Below are 24343 nucleotides of genomic sequence, written 5' to 3'. Positions count from 1 at the left end.
TTAAATTGTATGATTTCAATAATAAAATATTGATATTTGTTCTAAATACAGCGTCCTTCGCATTTTAACAACATTAAAATATACTACAGTGCCTCGACAGTTTTTGCTCCCATAATATATTGTAAGACTACTGAAGTGGCAGAAGATTTTGATAACGTTTCCGTTATCTACTAATATCCGACATTTTATCAAAAACTGATTTAAAAAAAAAATAATTTTGAGTTCGAAAGCGCCCTGAAAAACAAGCAAGGCTGTCAAATCTAGGGAGTGCTCCCGGTACTGGTTTGCTATACAAATACAGTACCGGAACCGGGAATTCCCGGTTCTCGCCGTATAAACTCAGTACCCCTAGTCAAATCGCTCGAATTACGCCCCGTATCACCAGCTCCATTATTAACAATCTTTACCCTCGACAATCGATAGATCATTCAGAAGATGTGAAGGCTAACTGTCGAGGCGCTTTATCAAATATTAAATAGCTCAATACCGCAGAAGAAAGCAACTGAGGATAAGATATTATTTTTGATAAGTTCAGGTTGCTTTTGCTAGAGATGTGATAGGTTTCAAAACGTTAAGTCATGAAAACAAAAGACTACTTTGATCGATATCACGGGTCATACACAGATAAATATTAAGATTGATGCAGCCTAATTTTTGGTTATATCTTACGAATATATCGGCTTAAACCGACGTAGTGTTGATTATGCCTAAATTATTTCACCAAGTTTTTCAAATTACCACCAAAATCTATGTACGACTCATACCTACGTAGCGCATAAATACACATCTCATAAGATAAAAAAACGCACAGTCAATCCTTTGACCGCTAAACACGTCAACTAACGCGCGCGGCTACAGCCCAACATCAACCTCATCCGACAAGGTTCACGATGAGGCACCGCGCCGCGCACGATAGGCGTAGCATTCAAAGGGTTAAATATCTCCTCAGCTACTTTCTTACCCCCTTATTCATAAACGTTTACTAAAGTTAATAAGCACGATAATAGCCGATAATAATCGTTTGTCCCTTTCCGACGTATTGGTAAGATGGAAAGGGACAAACAATTATTATCGGCTTGTCAACTTTAGTAAACGTTTATGAATAAGGGGGTTAATCTCCAAAGCCACAATTGTCCCGCTAGCAAGCCAGCCCGCCTCCCTCGTTGCGCTCAATCTCAGTCCTCACGTACTCCGCCTGTTTCTCATTGAGCCCCAACTGAGGGAGTTCGGCCTCGAATTGCGCCTTGCCGCCGACGCCCACGAGGTAGCCGTTGAGCCGCGCCGCGAGGTGCGAGGTCTGAAGCTTGCCCGAGTCCAGCCCGAGGCTCCGGCAGAGGTCCTTGTGGCCTTGGAGACGGTACTTTTGGTGGTAACTGGAAAAGATTATGGAAATTCTTGAGACCACGTTAACTTTGCACTAATTTGGCAGTAAGAACGCATAGGTACATATCCCAATAACCTCCTTACTTGACGTATGGAGATCGGTTGCATCATAGATCAACAAATTAAGTAAATATATGTGTCTTGAAGCCCAAGCTTCACTGAAATGAAACTATTAAACTAGAAATTTCTTTAATTCTACATGTATAAAATCAATGCACAAAATTGTTTATTGTTGAATAATGCCAACGCCTGATAGTTTTTTCAATGCAAATACACTACATGATTTTAACCTAGTCACTATAACACAAAGAGTATAGTAAGTATATTAGGTAGGTACTTTAACATCCGTTCCAATGTCCTGTCCCTAATAAATTACTAATAATAAACCAACTATTAATAATGAGGATAAATTAAGAGGATAAGCTTGGAGTATCAAGAAAGAGATGTCCTATTAGGAACCACATAACATCGAAGTAGAGGTCAAACTATCCTTTATAGAGTGGTAGACCGTGAGACCCTGACACCATTAAAATCCGCATTATGTATGCTACTGTTGCTATGCCGACAGCGCGCGCTAATATTACGAGGACAAGGCGAATTGATTTCAATTACTCACTAACAAGCCTATGAATATATATTTTCGTTTAACCTATCGACACGATTCACTACGAAACGTATCAAGTCATCAAGTCAATAACCGTTTCATTGTCACTAACCTATTCAGTCATTTGTTTTAGTAGATAGGAAGCCATAACATTTATTAAATCATAAATCATTTATTGCGAACCATGGTACCCACAGATTTGTGACTATTAAACTATAGAAACACATGGCACCTTAAAGAGGGTATTGCGAAGAATCTGGAGAGTTACTCGTTTCATTTTAGTGTGTTTTACTGTTGAACAAAACCCTACCCAATCTCTCCCATATTTCGTATCGAATTTGGCCACATTAGTCTAATGTGGCTACTGTTCCTCACGCCATAAGCGGAACGGCAACTGACATACACATGGCTTCATTATACTTATATATATCACTTCACAAATGTACCTGCGAGTCATCGCCCGGGAAGAACTTGTTCTATAAAAATCTGTTGCTGACTGGCGGTCCATTATAGTTGAATTAAATTGAATTCTTTATTGTCATAAAACACTGGAACTTAATTATTGTGATCATAGTCAACATTCAAGTAAGTAATTTAGCTAGAAAATAAAGGATTACTTACTCTTCGGCCGGGTAGAATGTGGACGCCGGTGCTATCTCGGTGCGCAGCTGGCCGAACCGCGCCGTCATCTCTTTGTAGGACTCCTTGCCTTCACTCCTCATCATGGTATTGATATTGGGTTGGGTTGCATACAAGTTTAAGTCATATCTTTGATGCGCATAACAACTTGTGTCATAATCATCATTGCGCATACAAATGAAAAGTCATATTATATTGTGTCATACATTTTTAGCCATAATATTTGATGACATACCTACTCAGCAGTTGTCCTATATTTTTTGTGCATATAGGTTTTAATTATAATTAATCAAATGTCATACCAGCTGAAAGCATATTTATCGATACTTATAATGTTTTACGTATAATGTTTTGTAGCATAATAATTTTCAACCATAATGGTTTAAGGCATACTTACTTAGTTATTGATAGCCCTAATCTCCGTCCAAACACTTAATTCGACGGAGCCCCGCTCACGCGGGGCTCCTATTTCTGCGTGGTTTGCCCTTCGGGCATCTAAAGAAACCTAACGAACCTAACCTACCTATAGTTCGTTTTTTTTAGCATTAGAAATAAGGTAAACAATCTTGATGTGTCTTTTAATTGAAAAACACATTTTAAAAATAAGTTACGGCAAATATGTAACGATTATGAATCTAATACGATCATTTATATTCTTCTGCTTTCATAAGTAAGAGTTACCTATTTTTAACAAGCGTTTTTCAATTAAAAGACATTTCATGATCGCTTACCTTCTTTCAAGTTCTTTCTAATGCTAAAAAAAACGAACTATACTATTTGAATAAATCTATATCTATGATTAATTTCTTTTATAAGACAGTTTCTCCTAGTGGAGGGGGCTCCTTGGATCTCCTCTTTTATACGGTCTTTCTCTGGTTATGATTATGACTAAAGAAATATTTGCTTCATAGGTGGCTCACAACCATACTTATTTATTATTCATGCTTTGTAACATTTATGAAAAAAACATATTATGACCACTAAAAATATGACTTCTTTTTTTATGTCTGTATTAATACTATGCACTGCAATACTTCGAACGAAAAACAATTATGGATATCAAGCAGCTGACTTAAAATTTTATGCGAATTAAATTAATGAGTTTAATGACTATAAAAAATATGTCATAACTCATTTATGACAAAAAACCCAGTTATGCTCAGGAATAATTCTGACTAAAGATTTTTATGACTTACAATTTTATGCATAAAGTGTTATGACAATTATAAATATGACAAAAGTTGTTATGCGACCAGAGGGATTCCCATTGGTACCGTATTAGAGAGATACTTACTCTTCGGCCGGGTAGAATGTGCTGGACGCTGGTGCTATCTCGGTGCGCAGCTGGCCGAACCGCGCCGTCATCTCTTTGTAGGACTCCTCGCCTTCACTCCTCATCATGGTATAAGATCATAGATTGGTACCGTATTAGAGAGATACTTACTCTTCGGCCGGGTAGAATGTGGACGCCGGTGCTATCTCGGTGCGCAGCTGGCCGAACCGCGACGTCATCTCTTTGTGGGACGCCTCGGCCGCCTCACGCTGCTCCTCGTCATGGTATAGGATCATGGATTGGTACTGAAATTGATAAATTAGCATGTCAGCTTTCTGTCAGCAGACTACGTACAGCGATGATATTCAACATAAGAAAGAGTAAAAATATTAGTAGTTTGAAAATATGTATGATGTTGTGTACAAGCAGGTACCTCATAATTATCTATATCTTCATCAGTTGGTAGCACTGCCACCATATAGTGCTTTCCGAAAACATTGCAAATGCACTAGCTTATATATTTGTAAATTTTTGATAGGTAACAAAAATCATTTCCCAAATCGGTACAACATTGCTCGTTAAAACAGGGAACATTAAATGAAATTAAATAAAACGCCTTCCTGTTTTCTTTGTCACACAACTCTTTATTTATTTTAAATAATAGCTAATAATAGGCTGCTGACACAAAATAAACAAAATAGAAAACCAACAAACAAGAGAATATACAGTGAATATGAAATATTTATAGCCAACTATGAATAGCAAACGAGTGATTATTTTTAAAATGTCCAGTTTTACGTCAAGATATTGCTAGACAGTGGAACTACCTACGAGTAACCTGTTTTCAGCTTGTCTGTGCAATGTCAATGTCACATAGGAACAAACTAGTAGTCGTAAAATATAATAATTAACATAAACATATTTATCAACTTTAATTTTCCAGTAACTATTACGTATAGAACGCTTTATTTTGTTCAGAAGCAAAGAAATACCTCCCTAACTAGACTAAACTAAAGTTCAAGTTTATTTTTTGTTCTAGCTATAGTCCCAAATCACCACTAAAACTCTTTGTTTTAATATATTTGGCATAAAGCAGGTTTTATAAAAAACATTTTCACAACGAATTTTGATATAAATGTACCTACGTATAATCCATGGACAATCTTTGATTTTGACTGATGTAGGGAGCTTTTGCAGTATTGAAGATTTGATGATTAGCTCTAGAATTACCTGTCTCTTCAGCTTGGTGGTTAGTCCGTACTCATGGTTGGCCCAGAACATGTCCAGCAGATCCTCGAAGGTGACGGATTTGGGGTCGTAGTCCAGCTCGATCACCTCCGTGTGGTCACCGCTGTAATACACAATATTTAGGTGTTGATTAATTTATTCTATAACAAGCGACCCTCCCCGGCTCCATACGGGTTACACAAAACCTTAATAAATATTACCTACACCTTCCTCAAGGAAAACTCTCTTGGTAGGCCGCAAGAAAATCCGTTTGAGTTTATCACGAACATACATACAAAATACACAGACAGACGCAGCGGGGGACTTCGTTTTTAAGGTGTAGTGATGATCAACTCATATCACTTTAGAAGCAGACTATAAACATTTAAATGGTTCAATATTTTTTTTATTTTATTAGGTACCAACACAGACACCAAGTGGATGCCGGTGTATGAAAGACGCAGAAAATATTGGTGTCGCGCAGATTACGAGACCTTTGCCCAGCAATCGTTTACTCAAAAATAAAAAATAAATATTACATAGTAAACTGTGTAGTTTCTGTAATAGAGCCCAAAGAATAAAATAAATGTGTGACTGATTTTTTAACAGACTTTAAAGATTTTATGGTAAGTATACAGACTGTATGGTATAAGACAGAGGTAAGTAGTCACGTTTAAAAGACGTCATCATCATTTACAAGACAAGACGTGGCATTTTTATGATGGTCACGGTCACATAAATGTTTTGTTATGGTGATGAAAGTGTAAAACAATTTATGTTCACGTGTGATCGTTATTTTTTTAATATTGTTACAAACTATTTTTTAGATAGGTAGTCGATGCACTTAGCCTAAGTCCATCTTCAACCAAAGGAATAGACCGTGCAGGCTGCACACAAACACAAATTAAATTACATTATTAGTTAAAAAGGAAACAGTGACAAAGACATGACACGATTCTTTCTCCTAATTCTACTTCATTCACTCTATTCCGTTCGGTCTTGATATAATTATTGTATAACTTTATCAGGTCTAAAGTTTATTCTTAGTCCAAAGAACCTGACCTGCCTTCTGACGTTTCGATCACGTATAGGTAAAGAGCAAGAGATTAATTACACGGGTAATATAGTTATATATTTACATACTAAATTGAGCCATAAGAATGTCCGGAAGTTTAAGTTAAAATTTAAATCAGTTCCTGTTAAAACATTACCACATTCGTTCGTGTGTAGGTATAACTAACTCGGATGTGCCCACACAACCATCGCCGTCGTTTACAAAATGTTGTCCGATTGAAACCAGCCAGTAGTCTGGTATTCGATTACACATGGTTTGTTTGAATTTATGGACCATGTTATATTGTGGTTAGTCTCACAGTTGGGTACAAAATGTTTTCCGCACTAGGCTTACCGGCGACTTGCCCTTGCAAGTTAACCTTCGATCGCGAACACCGAATTATAATCATAAATAAACTTGTTTATCTTTCATCTATCTCGTCGGACTTACTTGATAAAAAAACAATGATTTGTAGAATACCAACTAGGTATCACGTGCTAAACGTGACTTTGCAAGTGATCACATAAGTTTATTGTTTATTAGATACGTTTGTCTTTGAAAACATATTAGGTACCTACTACAATTTAAATATTTTTATTTAAAAAAAATGTCCGTGCAAAGTTATTAACCTAATCACTATCCTTCATTTCTTTTGTCTCACAAAATATTTTGAAACAAATGGAAATAACACTTCACTATTCATCACGTAGTGTAGAGACACTCAAATCTTTCCCGGACACGTCTCATGAATCATCCTGTATGTTAACAAACCGTCTCAATCAAACGGTAGATCTATAAATACTCCTCGATAAATCTAATAGGTAAACGATTATATCTAACGATGATAGTAAACAATATACCTGATGCAATGAAATAACGTCTCGATGAGTAAGCCCATTGATAGTATTGATACCTATCTGCGTTACGCTAAGGCAACGTATAAATCTACGTTCCGGCGTAATCTTACGTGTTTACGCAATTGTTTACAATTGATACGGTATAGAATTCTAAGGAAACATACCTACAAACAAAACATAGTTAAAACGCAACCTCATTATAATTATACCTATAGAAAATTTCAAACATAAATATTGATACGTTGGTATTTTAGACGCAAAATGGATATCCACGACAAGGAAAGAAATAAGATATAATATTTGTCCTCTCATCGAAAGTGAAATCCTTTAGACATACATATCAACAACCCACTGACCTTGATAGTGATAAAATTAATTTGAATCTGTTGCTAGGCTTTTGCTCACTGGAGAAATTTTATTATAATCTTAACCAATATTCACACAACCTAAATATAAAATGAAGCGCTACGCCATTACTAAAGTTAATCTTTTAATTGCAGGACAAATATTTCACAACATCTTCAGACGCTACGTCATACAAACAATACACCATGACTTGGACTTTTACTTATAAACCCTAACAGATAATTAGTTTAAGTATCTTAATCTACCATCAAGTAGATATCGTGAAATACATTATTATATATGTATGTGGTGGATCTATCTTCCTTCCTTGCCGTATCCGGCAATGGCGACCCCATCAACAATTCTTATCCGGATTATGAAATGCCCTTATGTGGCTCGCAAAACCAAACTTTGTCTTGAAGATGCGGTCACACGATGCGCAATGGAGTTGTCCAGTCAAGTTGCGGGTGTATGTGTAGGAGGGCTTAGGTCGCGTCTTGCGGATATGACGCTTAGCATCCAGGTCTTCCAGACGCTGCTGCTCAAATTGAGCTACTTTCTTATGAACACTAGAACGCCATTCCGATCTTTGTAATGCAATGCCCTCCCAGCAGTCAGTCGGCATCCCGCAAGCGACGTGGTGGATAACTAGCACCTGTCTTGCATACGAGCTTGCAAATGTTTGCAACAAGGATTGTCTTTTAATTAGGTACCTACCTATTATAATTACCAGATTCGTTAATGTTAAATAAATCGGTTAGTTATCCATTCCTTCGTTTTCACGAAGTCCGTTTACATAACACTTTCTACGACGTAGACTAATATTGATCCCTTTCCTCAGACAACCTTGAACTCTACCTACAGAAACAACCGTTGTACCTACCTACCTATATACTTATTTAGGGTTGGTGCACAAACTGTTCGTATCGTTAAAGAGTTCGCTAAATTTTTATGTAAGTATGGAAAGTTTCATAGTAAAGCGCCGGGGCGCGCCGGCTGACGTTGATCAGTCTTAGTACTAGCGGTTGACCAAAATCAGCTGTAAATGGTGTTAAAGGTATGAAAATCGGCACGATAAATCTTTAGGCCATTTGAATCAATTTGACCCGTAGCACCAAACAAAAAAAACAATCGGAAAGGAGTTATGACGTCATCTTTTTTTTGTATGGAAAAAAACAAATTTATGTTCAGAAACCTATCGTGTGTGGTATTAAATGAAAGGGCATTTTGAGCCGGTTTTAAAACTATATCACATTATTATATTTCCGTCACTTGCATTCAATTAAAATAAAGATAAAGATAAAAAATAGTTTATTCAAGTAGGCATATTACAATGCGCTTATGAACGTCCAATAAACCTTTACCGGCTCCAACCGTACACCTCTGCCCCGAGAAGATTTAAATCCCCCCTGAATTGGAGGAGGGTATCCCAATATGGGACCGGCAACAAAATCGGCGGGACACATCTTTTCAAAACATTATTACATCTTATAATTAACATGCATTACGAGTAATTAAGAAAAATACAATTTAAATTACTATAGAATTCATGCAATTATGTATACTCAAAATCATGAAATCATGTATGAGAATACATATTATATGAATCTGACTGATTGTTATGAGATGCTTTCATACAATTTGATGTGCTTTCTTACCTGAAAAAAATAATTTACAAAACATACCAAGTTTGGGCTCCTCCAGATACGAAACCGTTGAATTATTTTTTGTAAAATAAGTATACACATATATACAAGCCCTGGTAAGGGCATTTATTTGTGTGATGATGATGATGAACACACAAATAGATGCCCTTACCAGGATTGAACCTGGGACCTCCTGCTTCATATGCAGAGTCACTATCGACTAGGCTAGGAGGATGTTTCATTCATAGATTGATAGATCACAATTTGTAATAATAAAAATTAAAAAAAAAATACTAAAACTAAATATTTTCGAAATTAATTTCTTGGGGTTAGATACGAGGATATTGGGTATTACTTGAGGTATATTTCACAAAAAATAAATCAACGGTTTCGTATCTGAAGGAGCCCAAACTTGGTATGTTTTGAAAATTATTTTAATTTGAATTGAATCCAAGTGACGGAAATATAATAATGTGATGTATTTTTAGAACCGGCTCAAAATGCCCTTTCATTTAATACCACACACGATAGGTTTCTGAACTAAAATTTGTTTTTTCCATACAAAAAAAAGATGACGGCATAACTCATTTCCGTTTGTTTTTTTTTTTGGTGCTACGGATCAAATTGATTCAAATGGCCTAAAGATTAATCGTGCCGATTTTCATACCTTTAACATCATTTGCAGCTGATTCCCGAATTTCAGGCTGTACCGCTATCACTATCTGTCAAATGTGGTTGGTGCAACTGGCCCTTAGTCTATGCTATGCTGGCCGGTTGATACTCGTAATGGTATACAAATCAAAAATAAAATAATATTTACCTGCTGATGTTGCGAAACTGTACTGTTACTGTTTATGTTAGGTACGCACATGTCAAAAAGCATACCTACCGTAGGTATAAGTATGACGTATATCATATTAATAATACTCGTTATCGTTTTATTATTTGCCGTGTCATGTATTTGCTTTCCCCAAATAGATATTATACATTAACAAAGAATGTTGTGCTAAGCTTACGATTAATTTAAGTATGATAATTTATATTCCAATAAACGCTATAATTAAATTGCACATTAACAATCAGCTTTGCTAATGATAATCCCTAATCTCAAGGATTATTACGATAGCTTTTATAACACCTGTGGCAAATTCTTAGTACCTATTATTAGATTACCCTCTTAGTTTATCATTTTACATTGTAACTTTGTACTTACAAAGGTACATGAACATACAGAAGGTAAGCAGCCATTTACTTGCACGGTCTTGTCGAAGAAAAATAATCGAGTACACTACTAAACTTAACCCCTTGAAGTTGGACAGAGTTGGTTTTTGTCGAAACCTATACGGTTGACAACTTGACACCCGGCGTCGCACTGAACATTGCGTCGTTGGGCCATAAATTAGTTAAATTTATCTACTTACAGGCTTCTGTAGTGTGGATTCTTGGTGGTGCCGCCAGAGTAACCGACTCTGGTCCGGATGACGCCCAGCGTAGCGCCGAACAGTGAGTCGTTGGACCAGAAACACCCCATGCCGAATGTGGCCTTTTTCGTCGGAATGTCGACATCGTGAAGGAGGGTGGCCTGTGGACAACATGCGTAAATGTCAGAGGGAAGCATAATATCGATCCTTCAGTGAAATATCTACTATATTTTAGCGTTACGGTCTTTACGGTACGTACGTTACTTTAAGGAACAAACCAGTAGCATTGAGCAGATTCCATCTATTATTAATAACTTCTAGGAAAACCCTGAAAAGCAGTGTTCATTTGGCTTAAAATATTTGGTCGATCGGTTAAATAAAGGTTTGGAGTTTCATAGAATATAATCTAGTTGTATGAAAGAATCCTAAAAAGTTTTACATATGTACCTACCTGTCTACTACGGATCATGCCCATATATTGAGAAGTTTTTAAGCCAAGCTAGGCTAACGTTTTTCAGTCAGGTATTTTTGGTGTATTAGAATAAACTATGTGGAGTCACTAAATATAAGTTGCTCGGCCCAACCTACCACAGTACCAATAGGCGTAGTAACCTTTCAAGCACTAAATAAATGAACTCATATCCAATACCAACAACAACGCAGTAGTCATAGATCCAGCCATTAACGAGGATCCGTTATCAGCCAAGTCAAGAGGCCATTACGAAATAAGATGATCCTTTAAAAGCTCACCCCAGATCAGGGTCGGGTTATCTTATCGCCCCCCTCGTTAAGCGGTTGATATATCTATTGTTCGTTTGTTCTTGCGCAGTTTTGTGACACGTGGCCCACTCGCGGGTGATAAGTGATAACGAAAGAGCATTGTCACGATTTATCTACGTTCTTTTTATATCTTATTGCGATTAGTTTAGATTTGTGACATTTTCCGTGTTTAGTCTAGACAGAGCTAGCAAAACATTACAATTATTTTTAGGAAGGCAGGGCAGTTCCTGGGCGGGCGGGCGTTGCAATATCCCGAGAACTTGTCCCAGTCTTAGGAGCGTTTTGGCTGAGATAACTCGTCTACAAGATATCATCATTTACAAGGGAGTCACAAAATAATTAGGATTTTTGAAAAGGTAGTCGTACCTACAAAAAAAAAGATTGAGACCCATGGTATACGTAGATAACCTGATTTATAGAATAGATACTTACTAGGATCAGAAGAGTACTGACATTTATCAAATTTCATAACAGTAGCGGTACGCTGTGGGTAGCGGCATAGAGATTTATTTTCTATTGTAGTTAACGTTTGCTTGCCACCCAAGAAAGAAAATTACAGCTTTTCGGAGCAAATCAAAATATCATGGGATCAATCTTCAATGAATTCAATCACGGGCTACAGACAAGCGGCGTCGTTCAATAGATTGATTGTCTCTACAAATTCTATTTTGGTCTCATAAAAGCGACAACTGTCTTGAGAAACCAATTTATACTAATAATGCAAACACGTGCCACTAGAATCGAATCAATTGACCGAATGAAATAAATTGGCCATCGGCGGCAATGAAGACCAAAGTGCATAGGCATCTTATTAGGAACGCGGCATTGGACCCTTTGCAACAATTATGCTGGGGTTAAGATCAGATAGCGTCATTCGGAATAGGTATAATAAATGACATTGCAACATATCATATCAATACTAATTTAGGTTGGTTTGAAAACCATTTATTTACAAACAAGATAAATACAATGGTATTACTAAAAGGTTGGTTAATTTCGAAATTGTATCTTGCAAATTTTCCAAAAAATGAAGTATCGTTATCAATAAATGAAAATGCCAACGCACATTATGGGATAGAAAAAAAAGAGCAATTTTGTAACCATTTCCTTGTTGTGATTAATGTTACTCACGTTTAAAATGCGGCGTTTCAGTGATAAGAGCCACTTGTAAGCCGCTGACTGTCAGAAGTGCGGACGAAGATATCAAAACAATAGGGATTCCTTGTCTACATAACTCTAAAAAAAACCCTCTACTACTTATATCCCCCAAAGAATTATCTCCAAAGATTTATTCCAGGCATTAATTCCCAGTAAGCTGGAAATCGTCTTAATACCTTCATTTGGTTCTAAATTAGCGTAATCCGAGTTTGCTCCATTCCTGGAGTTGTGAAAAAATTTTGCTCTTTTTCAGGTTTTTGCTTGTAGTTCAAAAACGGTACGTCCGACGGAAAATTTGCTCTTATCATGATAAAAATTGACATTAAAACGATGTTGAATTTTTGGGAATTTATTTAGGTACAAAAAATGTGATTTAAAATAAGAAAGTGTTATGCAAAAATATCTAATAGGTACATACCTACAAGAGAAAAAATACAGGCAATTTCAATATGAGTTTGAATTTTATCACCACGACCCTTGAAAGTGTGTCAACCGTAGTCAAGTGGAGAGTTCATCGTTCCCGGACAAAAAATAAGTTCAGTACTTATACACTAGATTTTACACTGTACCGTTTGGAGAATCAATCATCATTCATTATGGATATCATGTAACGTTGGCCTATAACTCTACATTTACTTTCTCTCGGACAGTTAACTTTTTATCGTGTGATGTCTGAAGTAGGTATAATTTATTTATTATTTAACTTCTTCCAATATTATTAACACCTACCTCCTACCTTCCGCTAACTCAAAATGCTTATTCCAACTTCGTGAATAAAGCTGATTAGTACGATTGTTTAATTAATTTTAAATAATTAATATAGGCACTTACCTTTGTTATTGTTGTTGAAGGACTTAATTAAGTGCGCTATTTTCCTGCTGAGTTAAATTATGATACGTAAATCAATCGATAAAATATTATTGTATTCTTTTCATATACCTATCTATATCGGTCGGCATTTAATAATAAAGAGTGTACAACTTGTACATGAATGAAACCGTAAAATAATTTTTAACAAATAAATGTGTTTGTAGGGATACCCTTGACACAAAATATTTTGGGTTTTCGCGTACCTATCGATGTTATTCGGGAGGGCTCCCATCTAGGTCGAATCCGGGGAAAACCAGATTACGGCTTGACGGCCCTGTGCGGCCGTGGTGCAGCATCTTTCTGACGCAATAATCTCTTTAATCGTCTGGTAAGTGCAAATATGTTTGTAAATACTGACGGTCGTTGATGATAGTGTAAGTTTGGATGTCATCAAACTTACCTGCTCAAAAAAAAAAAAAACTTAAAATTTTAAGGTGCTGAAAATCATTTGTTGTGCTGAAAACCCTTGTGTCGATGCAGTCCCTTGGTAAAGCAAGTTTAAACAATTCTTCAAAAATAAGAAATCATTTTTTACGGCATCGTATTAGTGTAAAAATCCATTGTAAAAAGAAGACCAAGGAACACCTTTAATTTAAGCTAATATGAGTCATATCATTCTAATTAAATTAAAAATAAAATAACAAAAATCAACTTACGTTTACCGGCGGTTTCATGTTGCAGAAGCTCCTAATAATTCTCAGCATGCACCAAAATTTCTCTCAACTTTTAAATGCAGTTGCGTGTGTTTGTTGTTGAGTGATCGCGTGACTGCGGTGTCGGGGCGTGGAGTGGCCGGCGTCCGTCTTGAGTGGCGGCTCGGCTAGCACTGACAGTCTTGTGTCGAGGGAGTCTTACACGAGACACAGCCACGATTTCCTGCTGCAGACACAACAGTAGCGTGTCACACGGTGTCTGATCCGACAGAACACGGCTTCGTCCCGAAAAAGTTTATATCTAAAAAAACGACAAATTATGGCGTTCATTGCATTGGCATAAGTTTTCGAGATTCGGAAATTGGTCGATTGTAGGCACTCGCCTCTACTTAGTGCGCACTCTAGCCTACACCTTCATATGCTTATATTGTTGAAAGAAAAATTCTCTAAAAAAGGATTACCTTTTGAAATGAGATTTGAATGAGAAAGTAATTATCCTTTTCTCATTGTTAGGATCACATCACACTTATTAATGCCCCGCTACTTTAGAATTTTAAGTTTCTGCAGGACGCAACACATTATGTCTGCCGTTCTAGTACTTATTTACTTATCCGCATAAATTTAATTCATAACAAAAATGGAGAGCATATGTAGGTATTTGTCTTTTGCGGTCAAAAGGTTCACCTTTTGGAATTAAAGACAAGATGTGTATTTAAACACATCTTTTCTTTAATTTGCGAACTTAAACATCGTGTACGCAGTAGGAAAACGTCACAAACACGCTTCGACGCAGCATGTGTGCGTGACACGATTCGGCGCCACGCCTGACGTAACCTTGCCCCCTGTGAGGGCCGCCGTCTGCGGCAGCCGCAGAGCCGGCGTGACGTTGCAGCGGGTAATATAATTGTATTGTGCACCCAAATTATCCCACTTCTGATGATCAGAATTGAATAAAGACCACAGATTTGGATTCTACAGATTTTTTGAGACTATAGGCTCGAAGATTTTGTGAAAATACGTTTTAGTTTTATATAAAAAGATAGAAAAATATTAATTAATAAGTATATTGTTAGCTTCGTTAGTGTGTAAAAATCAAAGAACACAATACTATAAATAATATATTATATATTGTAAAATAAATTTTAACAAATTTAAAATTTTGTGAAATTTTGTCCATCCCCTTCACGTCATGTCAATTATCCACGGCTCGAAAAAATATATTGATGCTGGCTGTAGTCAGTCTATACATAAATCAATTAGGTACTTAGTTTACCTATTATATAGATTTACCTAGTGCTTATAAATAAATTAATAAATAAATATTATAGGACATTTTGACGCAAATTGACTGCGCCCCACGGTAAGCTCAAGAAAGCTTATCTTTTAAAACATACAGTATGTAACTGAACACAAGCAATTATTACTCAAATCAAACCCGTTAATGTTTAGGTCATCCTAAGTAACTTTTACTATGGGACCAAACCCGAAATCGTGAAAGAAAAATTGACTCTCCCATAGGAAATTTCAACATCAGACCAGCAAAATGTATGAAACATCCAATGATTTTCCGCGTTGTCCCATAATAAAAGTTGATCAGTATGACCTAAACATTAACGGGTTTGAGTAATTGCCTTTCGTTCAGTTACATACTGTATTGTATATTAATTTTCAGTAACCAGGAAGTAGTTACTTAGGTATTCGTGAAATTTTGTTCGTCGCCTTGACGTGTCAAAGTTATAAGTGTTAGTTTCCGAGATAACGTGGACTTGTCAATTGAGTATGATAAATTGATAAGTTTCACTTCACCATATGGCAAGGTCCTTTGAACGAAAGCATTTCAGCACATGACAAAGCAACTATTTCTTAAGTTTATAAAAAAAATTACACAGCGTATTTGCTGTGGATTTTGGTACGCTGCATGCTCGACATTATTTTGCTGCGTAAACGCTGCGTCTACGTAATTTGAACGTCGTTAAAAGAGCCAGTCTAAACCGGTTTTTAACTAAATTGTAAATAAGTAGGTGATCTATACCCATAATATTCACTAGGAGATACCTAAGGTAATTATAAATAATAAATATATATGGTTTAAACAATTGGTTTATTTTTTACATTATAACAAAAAAGTAGAATTCTTCATACTTATGTTTAAATATTATCAGTTTTCATTAAAGTAAGAATAACACACCTATATTGCATTTTTGCCTTTTCGGACGTGACGTGCAGTTTTTACGTTATAAATACAATAATAGTAGGTAAGTTATCTTTTTGTACCAAATTTAACTTTTATCTATTTAAACATAAGTTACATAAGATTTTATAAAATAAATCGTATCAGCTGCACTTTGAACACACATAATCAAAAAATGGATGTACGCACCAAAATAATAAGAATAATAAGACAGTATTGACTCCTAACATAAATACTTGAATAGATAAGTACTTGAGTTCTTTCACAGAATGGACAGAATGTCTAACACGAGAGCAGACCTGTCATTAATTAAAATAAGTATTTTTTTAGTAATTAATATTGTATATAATAATTTTCACAACATCCAATCTATTAATAATAATTATACATAATCAATATATTTTATAAAACTATTTTAAGACTCTTGACATGATGGAAGTTTTCATACCAGTGTTATGACTACAAAGCTCAAATTGTGTTGGTGAGTCATATATTTTCTACTAATGTGAGACTAAGAGTTATATGGATAGTTGCAGGTAATCTACATAACATGTTTATTTGTGGCATGTAATTCGAACAGGGCAAGACGCTAGAGGGCAAGATCTTATAGGAATCACTGAACAACACTGAGATACCAAACATGTCTATCGATATGTATCACTAATACTACCAAGGGTATAAATAGTAAGAATTTAGGAAAAAGTTTGTAAAAATGAGCATTAGAAATCTTTAGACTCGTTTAAGATCAAAAAACACTACAAAACCATTCGAAAATGTGAAGACTATTTTCACAAAAAATAGGCATCCAATGTAAAAGAACACTTATTTTGACACAAGAGTTGTGACGTCATTCCTCACTTTAGCAGCACTTACAATAAATACGTCTATAAATACAATGTTCTGAAATTTATTTTAAATATCCCTAAGAAATTTTGCGGAAATCACTACGATATACTTTGATAATTTAAGTACGCATCTAATAGTATATAAAGATTTACAGACAAGGTTGTTATCACCGTCAGGCTAAGGCAAGACCGACTGGAGGCACTGGTATCAACGGTCTCATAATCATTATATACAAATATATTTATAAGTTACGACACAAATTTAGACCTTATCAGTGGGACTATAATTATACTAGTGATATAACAGATAAATTCACCTTGATCTCAACATAACATGACTTTACTTTATTTTGAATGTTGGTAAATATTTAAAGGTTTTATGTTTATTTTCCAGGGTTTATTTTTAGAAACACCTACACCAGTGTCGTACATTCTTCACAACCAACTCTTTTTCAATTATTTCACATGACCTCATTTTGTAAATATTATTACGTTGAATTACAATTTAAAACATTTGTATACTGTTCAACTTATTTTGATACAATTTCTGGTTTTAATATTTTTATAAAATACAATAGCAATATCACAAAAACGCAGTATGTGCAGGTATATATGTAAAATGCATTTATAAAATAATACTGTTATGAAGAAAAACAACCGAAATATAAATTGTGCTTATATATCTCTCTATAAGGCCATTGTATTGCTTAAGACAGTTGTGTATCATTTTTATATTTAAGTATATTCTTGGGACCATTACTATGAAATATATTTGGGGCTTTCATACATTTATATAATGAGCCCAACATTTTTTTATCTTCAAAATGTTTATGCGTAATATTATTCTAAGTTAACACGTTCCGAAAGAGTGTTAATAACAATAGGTTTCTAAGTACTTTTTAAGTACTAATGATAAAAAAAACATCTACATTACTTGTTTACACTAGTGACTAAGATATGGACGAATGAATTACTACTGGATGGGACCTAATGAAACCCACGTGACATTAATATTATAATAAGAACATTATCATATAAACCGATCAAACTCACTTAATACTCACTGTAGTTGCGATATAATCCGTACATTTCGGGAGTCCTTCGGCGGGATAATTCTTTTCATGCGCACTTACTGTGAGTATTTCGTGCTTTAAGTCGCGTTTATATTTAAAATACAAGGTTCATTAATCTAAAACGTTTCTACTTTATGGATCAAGCTGCCATTAGAATCTAACAAGAATACCACAGACCTTGAACACTGGATAATATGGGGCGAAAAAAATGTATAATACATAAACTACAATAATCTAAAAAGGTAATAAGAGTTGTCCTTTAAAGTTAAAATGCAAACTGTTTAAGTTTTGATCGCGACTAAGACGAATAGGAAAATATTGGCACACATAGAGTATTTAGCAATTAATGAACAAGAAAAAGGCACTCACATACAATCCAAACGTTACGTACAACGTTGTCATATTCATGATGTGAAGAACTTTAATATATATTTAGTGCCGCTAAAGGTTTTAGGCCTCGGTCTTCCTTTGACCATGCTCTGCGTATAGCGTAAATTATACAAGGTTCGACATATATAACGAGACCTTTTACACAGTGTACCTACGTCAACGGGAGACCAAAGTCTTAGAACCTGGGGTTTTGTTCTACAAGTTCTACTGGAGTCGTGCTCAAACGTTGTCGTAACGTGTGGATGGCAAACTAATTGCGCTGTGGCCCCCTCACTCTGTCAACAGTCAGCTGTTTAATCTCATTAGTGGATGGGCAATTTAAACTACTGTACTAAGTCTCCAAGTAGAGATATGCTCGACGTTTTGGCGGTATAATCAGCTATCGCTCTGCTCGGAGTATACTAACGGAAAAAACTAAACTAAAACTCCTAGTAGTAATAGCTTCAGTTTTGTTAAATTTCAGTTAGGTTTTTGAACGCGTTTATCACTCATATTAATCATAGGACACGCGTAACAACCCTAGAAAGCCAAAAGAGAACGCGTCATACGTTAGGGAGGAGTGGCACTTGTGACCCTCAGCCGGCAAAACATTGGTTTTGTGCTACAGTGGAGATGTACGAAACACTTGTCTATTTTGTGTTTTGAAGCATGTTTATTACCTTTAGACATCCGTCGAGTATATCTCTACCTATATGAGTTTTGGTATACTACTTTGATCATATTAAAAACTACTAACAAATAATTTATCAAAAGGTAACAATCAACCCTTAATAAACACATTCTGGTCAAATTTAATAAATGTAAATTGTTAACATAGTTTGCTCATACGCCCAACCATTAAGTAACCACAATAGCTACATAACAACTGACATAAATTCGAAACTCAATGCGAAAAGTAATTTGGAATGTTTTTAAATTACGATAAATTACGATTTATTAGCAATAAGTTCAGTTTTACCAGTTATGTGAGATATTTTTATCATCTTGTATTTAAGCAATTGTTTTATCGTAAAGCGATGGTGTGTATGTGTACAGTCACCACACGGGATTTATATGCCATTTAGGGTTCTTGCTAAATTGGAAATTCGATAGCGTAGGTACTGAACAACCAATTTAGCTAGGACCCTAAATGGCGCAACAATCGCGGAGCATGATGGTACCTGTTATATTTGTCACATGTTTGTATAAGAAATTTATAACAATGATTAGCTTATTTTTAAGCTTACTACACATTTCTTGCAAAACCAAAACTGAATTCAGACAGTCATCATTTTGTACCTAATGCTTGGTGAATTTGGATGGGCTGCCAGAATAAAGTTAATAGGAATAAATATCTAAATAGTAAAATAAGGCTAATTACATAATAAATAAAGTTTATATAATTTAGCTAACATTACTAGTATAGTATTAAGCTTGTAATTTATTATGTATTTTGCCTCTCAATGTATACCTTACTCAAGTTTGATCTAAATCAATATATAGCTTATGTTATTTATGTTGTACATGTAGATTAAGTATCAATACATCAATGGGTTTATTGCCAGCACTGGTCCACGTAACAAATACTTTTTTGTACAAGAAGCGATTGAATCTCAGGAACAAAATGTCATAGTATTATATCTTGTTTTAAATGCATATTCACAGTATTATGTTCCAATAGGGCTTCTGAAACATTTTAATTATTAATAAATTACTTATATATACCAAGCTACATAAATATTGATTTCTTACATATTAAAAAATAATTTATTTTTAATTTAGGTATGTCAATTTTATATAATTTGCTTTACAACTGAACCGGGAGGCACTTTATATATTGCAATTAGGTTCTATAATGGAATACGTAGTGTAGAATAAAATACTGATTGATACTTTTGTTAATAATGCAACGTTGTACAAAATATTCTTAATAATATAATACAATATTCGTTTAATATATTTTAAGTACTCAATTTCCAATCACAATACTTTGTCTACACATATAATGATTTCAAATACGAATAAGTTAATTAAATAAAGGAATGTTAACTAGGAAAATGGTAAGGCGAAGATGACGCTTTAAAATACGTTCATCGGATTTAAAAGATAACTCTTACGTATAGGAATCTGTTACAACTTATCTCTATTTCTATAACCCAGATATTACAATGACAGTTTGATATGTCAAACTCACAGACAATTTAGCAAACTTAAGCAAAATAGTGTCTTCATATTTTACCGGTTTCAGAAAGTAACATTAAGTGACTGATATTTTAAAGTGTAATTATCAGTAGTAGTAACCATATTGTAAATACTTTACCCAAGGGTTCCTATTCCAACACACGTTTTGCGGTGATCAATTTTAGCACATCACTATTAAAAAAACGCACGAAAAATCATTAAAGTATCTGGGATATAGAAAGAGTTAACTAAAATATTAGCAACCATCTTACCTCTAGGTACAATAACTGTTGAGCTCGTGCAACTATCACAATGATCTTAGCACATTGGCAAGCCGTAGCTGTGAGCTGCAATGGCAATTCCACCGGCATACATATGGGCCCCATTTTACACAAGTACAAATCACATTCTTATAAGTCTGGCAATATTGACGCGATTGACACTTGCTCGACTCGACCAATGAGCGGTCTTTTGAACGGTGTTGCCAATTAAAAATTGTAATTTGTAGCTTTATAAAATCGAGCCCAGATCTCAAATGGGATCGATAGGCGGCCTCGGACTCTTCGAAGTACTATCTCTTACGTAATTAATTCAGAATATACACAACCCAAATGTTATTGGCCATTTATACAAAAAGTCACTTTTTACTTAGGTTAATCAATTTTACTAGGTTACTAAATTTATTAAGCATAGACAAAAACCCACTTCGACTTAGGAGTATGTCTCATTTGTCTCCTGGCTTACGGGAGTGCATAGCTACAGTCGATCAACCCATTTATTAGTTGGAAAAACCATCATGGTTCCACTTTGTAACTTAAAAGTGACATTTTGCAAAAAAATACCCTATCAACACCTCAGTAAGAGTACTCGAATCACCCCAATTTGATCGACGATTAAAATAAATTCCCAAATTACTGGAATGATCAATCAGACTTTTACACCGCACTTTCACATAAAGTCTACATAATGATACAGCACCTGCGTGACCGAGTGTCCCCGACTACGTCGCTCGTGTGTCCCGAGAAGCGCGGTACGGTGCCAGCACTTGGGGACAGCGTGAGTGGGTTTAGCTGGACGGGCATGGCCTCCTGGCCTACGCCCTCCGGTAATGAAGTTATACTATGGTTGTTCGTTGATGTTAGGCTGTTCTCCACCGGGCTACCGTTTGTTCTTATCTGTGATCGCTGCTTCTTCAAGTCGGCGAGGGTGCCTGAAATTATAGGAGGCTGATTAGGGATTGGAATGACAAGATTTTAAGTTAAGCTTCAAAAACGTGTTAAGAGCAAGTCGGTCATAACTTAAATCTGATTGTAAATTGTTAGTATTTATGATCTGGCAAGCAGTACTGTGTTTTTTTACTATAACTAGCATAGTTTAAAAAAAATAGTTTAATAATTACATTAAAATTAGTTTTAAGTATGGTAAATCATATAAATGGGTGGATAAATTTTCTCTCCTCATTCGTTGCCACTGTCACTGTCTGAGACTGATTCAGCCTAAATTCACCAATTTTATAGATTTTAATTTATATTATAAGCCCGTTTAATAATACTCGGATCTTTATTACCTATTGTTAGAATGTTTTACATCATCTTATCTAACAAAGTACTACTGTTCTTCTAGATGACGGGAAAGAATAACAAAAAATAATTGATCCACCAAAATTTTACACTAGAAAACGGTGTAAGTAGGTACGAAGAATAGATACAAGATAACAAAATACATATAACAAATCAGCATGCAGGACAAACTACAAGAAAAAGTTCATTAGAAATAACTATAATAGAATGAGTGTCACAAGAAAGTAGTCCAGCGAGTTAAGGCTCGGTCGAGTTTAAAAAAAAAGCCTTTGATATGACCTGATTGTCGGTTTGATCGGACGATGGTATATCCTTGTGGGATGGATTTAAAAAATCCGTTGTGAACAATTGAGCGGACATTATGTTAAATCAATCTGGTATCTATAAATATTAAAATAAACATTAAATTTCCCATATATTTGTCCTTGTAGGGCTAGAAAACTGAAAATTTGAATTATCTATCCAGTTTGTGTGAAGCGAACAGCCATTTGGACTAATAGTGAAAATTGTTGCTTTTAAAACTCGACCAAGAGCTAACTCGCATCATAAGGGAGAAATATGAACGAACACGCCATGCAATTCATGCAACTACAAGGAGACGCTTGCCTCAGATATGCATCCTCGAGCGCTCGACCCGGGGACCGCAGGCCCCTTCCATTACATGTATTTATAAACCATCACTGTGCAAAAACTGTTAGATAAACGTTGTATATAAATTGTTAAAAACCGGTGCTATATATAAATATGTGGGTATCGTAAGGATGCATATAATTACCTGCGTTAATCATGACGGTGACATGAACATTGATTTTACCATTATTGTCTGTAGTGTAGGTGGCAGCGCCCTCTGTGAGGGCGATTTGGTTCGGGCTCACTACTAGGTCTTTCCTACCGTCAATCGCGTCCTCGTTTTTGAGGGTATCGTTGTCTTGGCCTTCGGGGGCTTTTCTGATGCCGTTGGGTACTGGTCTTTCGTAGTGCTTGGGCTCCTCTTCTAGGACCGGTTGGGGGGCGTAGTGTGAGGCGGCGTTGACGCCGAACAGGGGGTTGGTTATTTTGGGTTGCGTGAAGGTTTTGTCCTCCTCTCTGTGGGGCAGGTACTGGTGTTTGGGGGCGTAGTCCACGTTGCCGGAGTCGCCGCTTTGGTTGGACATGGTGGAGCCGGTGGAGAGGCGCTTGTGTGTGAGGTCGCCGGGAGGTATGTTAGCAGTGTTCTGATCATTTTCCACGCCGTTCGATAAGCCCTGTAAATAAAAAAAAACGCAATTTAAAAAAATGTGAATTTATTCGAAAGCCCTGGCAATTGTAAAATCTCTATAAATCGGTTTTGAAATTTTATATTGTGCCTATGTGTTTTACCAGTGATATAACTATTTTAAATAGCGTTCATAGCAATAAATCAACACTTTCCTCTTATTCTTCATTACGGACATCGGAAACTTTATTGGAATCCTATCTATTAGATTAAGTATTAAAATGGGTCAATTTGTTAGTCATTTTCATATCAAGTTGCCAAACATCGCTTTTTTGTGTATATTTAGATAATCCAATTACCTAAGTAATACTTGCACCAAAGATCGGCACGGAGCAATTTGCAATGACTTTGAATGTCAGTAAGGCTTACTGACACCCAACCTAGAAGTCATTGCAAATTGCTGCGTGCCGATCTTTGGTGATATAATGGTGCAAGTATTCAGGAAACTACTTAAGGGCTAATTTACACGCATGCGATTTTAGTTACATTGCGGACTGTTGGTTACGTCCAATTCAACCGACCGATCAACTCGCAGTGTAATGAATGCGAGTTCTCGCATCATCTAAATCTATTAACTTGCTATGTAAATGTAATGTATACTATTTATGTACACACAGTACACATATGAACCCATGAAGGTAAATTATCGACATCCATCGGACTATCGTTGTCATAACCAATAACCATCCAAGCACAAAAGATTTCGAATAGTGAGCATTTAGTCAGCCAATAGTACAATTAAACTCGTTCGTGCGTTAAGATGCTCAAATAATGCCACTTATCTTCATTATACTAAGTGCAAGTAACTAACTCAATCCGGCGGCTAGATTAATTCTCTTGACAAGTTTTAAAAGAACTTCAAAAAGCCCGTGTAAACAGCCATCTTTTAGGTTAGATAATTTTCTAGCGATACTTACGACTATAAGTAACGACAGACAT

The 24343-nt window shown here is 35.6% G+C and overlaps 2 protein-coding genes across 5 annotated transcripts in view; both read right to left on the bottom strand.

The window, feature by feature from the left end:
* Nucleotides 1–1115: 1115 nt before the first annotated feature.
* On the bottom strand, nt 1116–14055 carry LOC134795594 (peptide methionine sulfoxide reductase). Its single transcript, XM_063767492.1, has 5 exons — nt 13914–14055; nt 10450–10610; nt 5130–5250; nt 4071–4204; nt 1116–1373 (listed from the first exon to the last, which is right to left on the bottom strand). The coding sequence occupies exons 1-5, from the start codon at nt 13959–13961 to the stop codon at nt 1139–1141; spliced, it is 699 nt and encodes a 232-aa protein (XP_063623562.1). The 5' UTR covers nt 13962–14055; the 3' UTR covers nt 1116–1138.
* A 16-nt stretch (nt 14056–14071) lies between these two features.
* Nucleotides 14072–24343, bottom strand: part of LOC134795584 (protein phosphatase 1 regulatory subunit 16A) — an 80306-nt gene continuing 70034 nt past the window's right edge. Inside the window, exons 9-11 of one of the 4 annotated variants that reach the window (XM_063767476.1) lie at nt 23042–23393; nt 21548–21779; nt 14072–14211 (exon numbers count right to left, since the gene is read on the bottom strand). In XM_063767476.1, coding sequence (XP_063623546.1) covers nt 14109–14211; nt 21548–21779; nt 23042–23393 — 687 coding nt within the window. In that variant the 3' untranslated portion in view covers nt 14072–14108. Of the gene's footprint in view, nt 14212–15994; nt 21780–22924; nt 23394–24343 lie in introns of those variants that run through there. The other 3 variants (XM_063767473.1, XM_063767472.1, XM_063767475.1) reach the window with 3 other exon arrangements.

This window comes from Cydia splendana, chromosome 12, assembly GCF_910591565.1.
Source record: "Cydia splendana chromosome 12, ilCydSple1.2, whole genome shotgun sequence".
Classification (NCBI taxonomy): Eukaryota; Metazoa; Arthropoda; class Insecta; order Lepidoptera; family Tortricidae; genus Cydia; species Cydia splendana.
The sequence above is the reverse complement of the archived record's forward strand: the minus strand, read 5'-3'. Positions and strand labels throughout refer to the sequence as shown.

Coding starts and splice junctions, on each gene's coding strand:
- LOC134795594 (XM_063767492.1), bottom strand. CDS start 13,961: ATGCTGAGAATTATTAGGAGCTTCTGCAACATGAAACCGCCGGTAAAC. Junction 10,611..13,913: donor ACATGAAACCGCCGGTAAAC/GTAAGTTGATTT, acceptor TGTTGTCCACAG/GCCACCCTCCTTCACGATGT. Junction 5,251..10,449: donor AATCCACACTACAGAAGCCT/GTAAGTAGATAA, acceptor TGTGTATTACAG/CGGTGACCACACGGAGGTGA.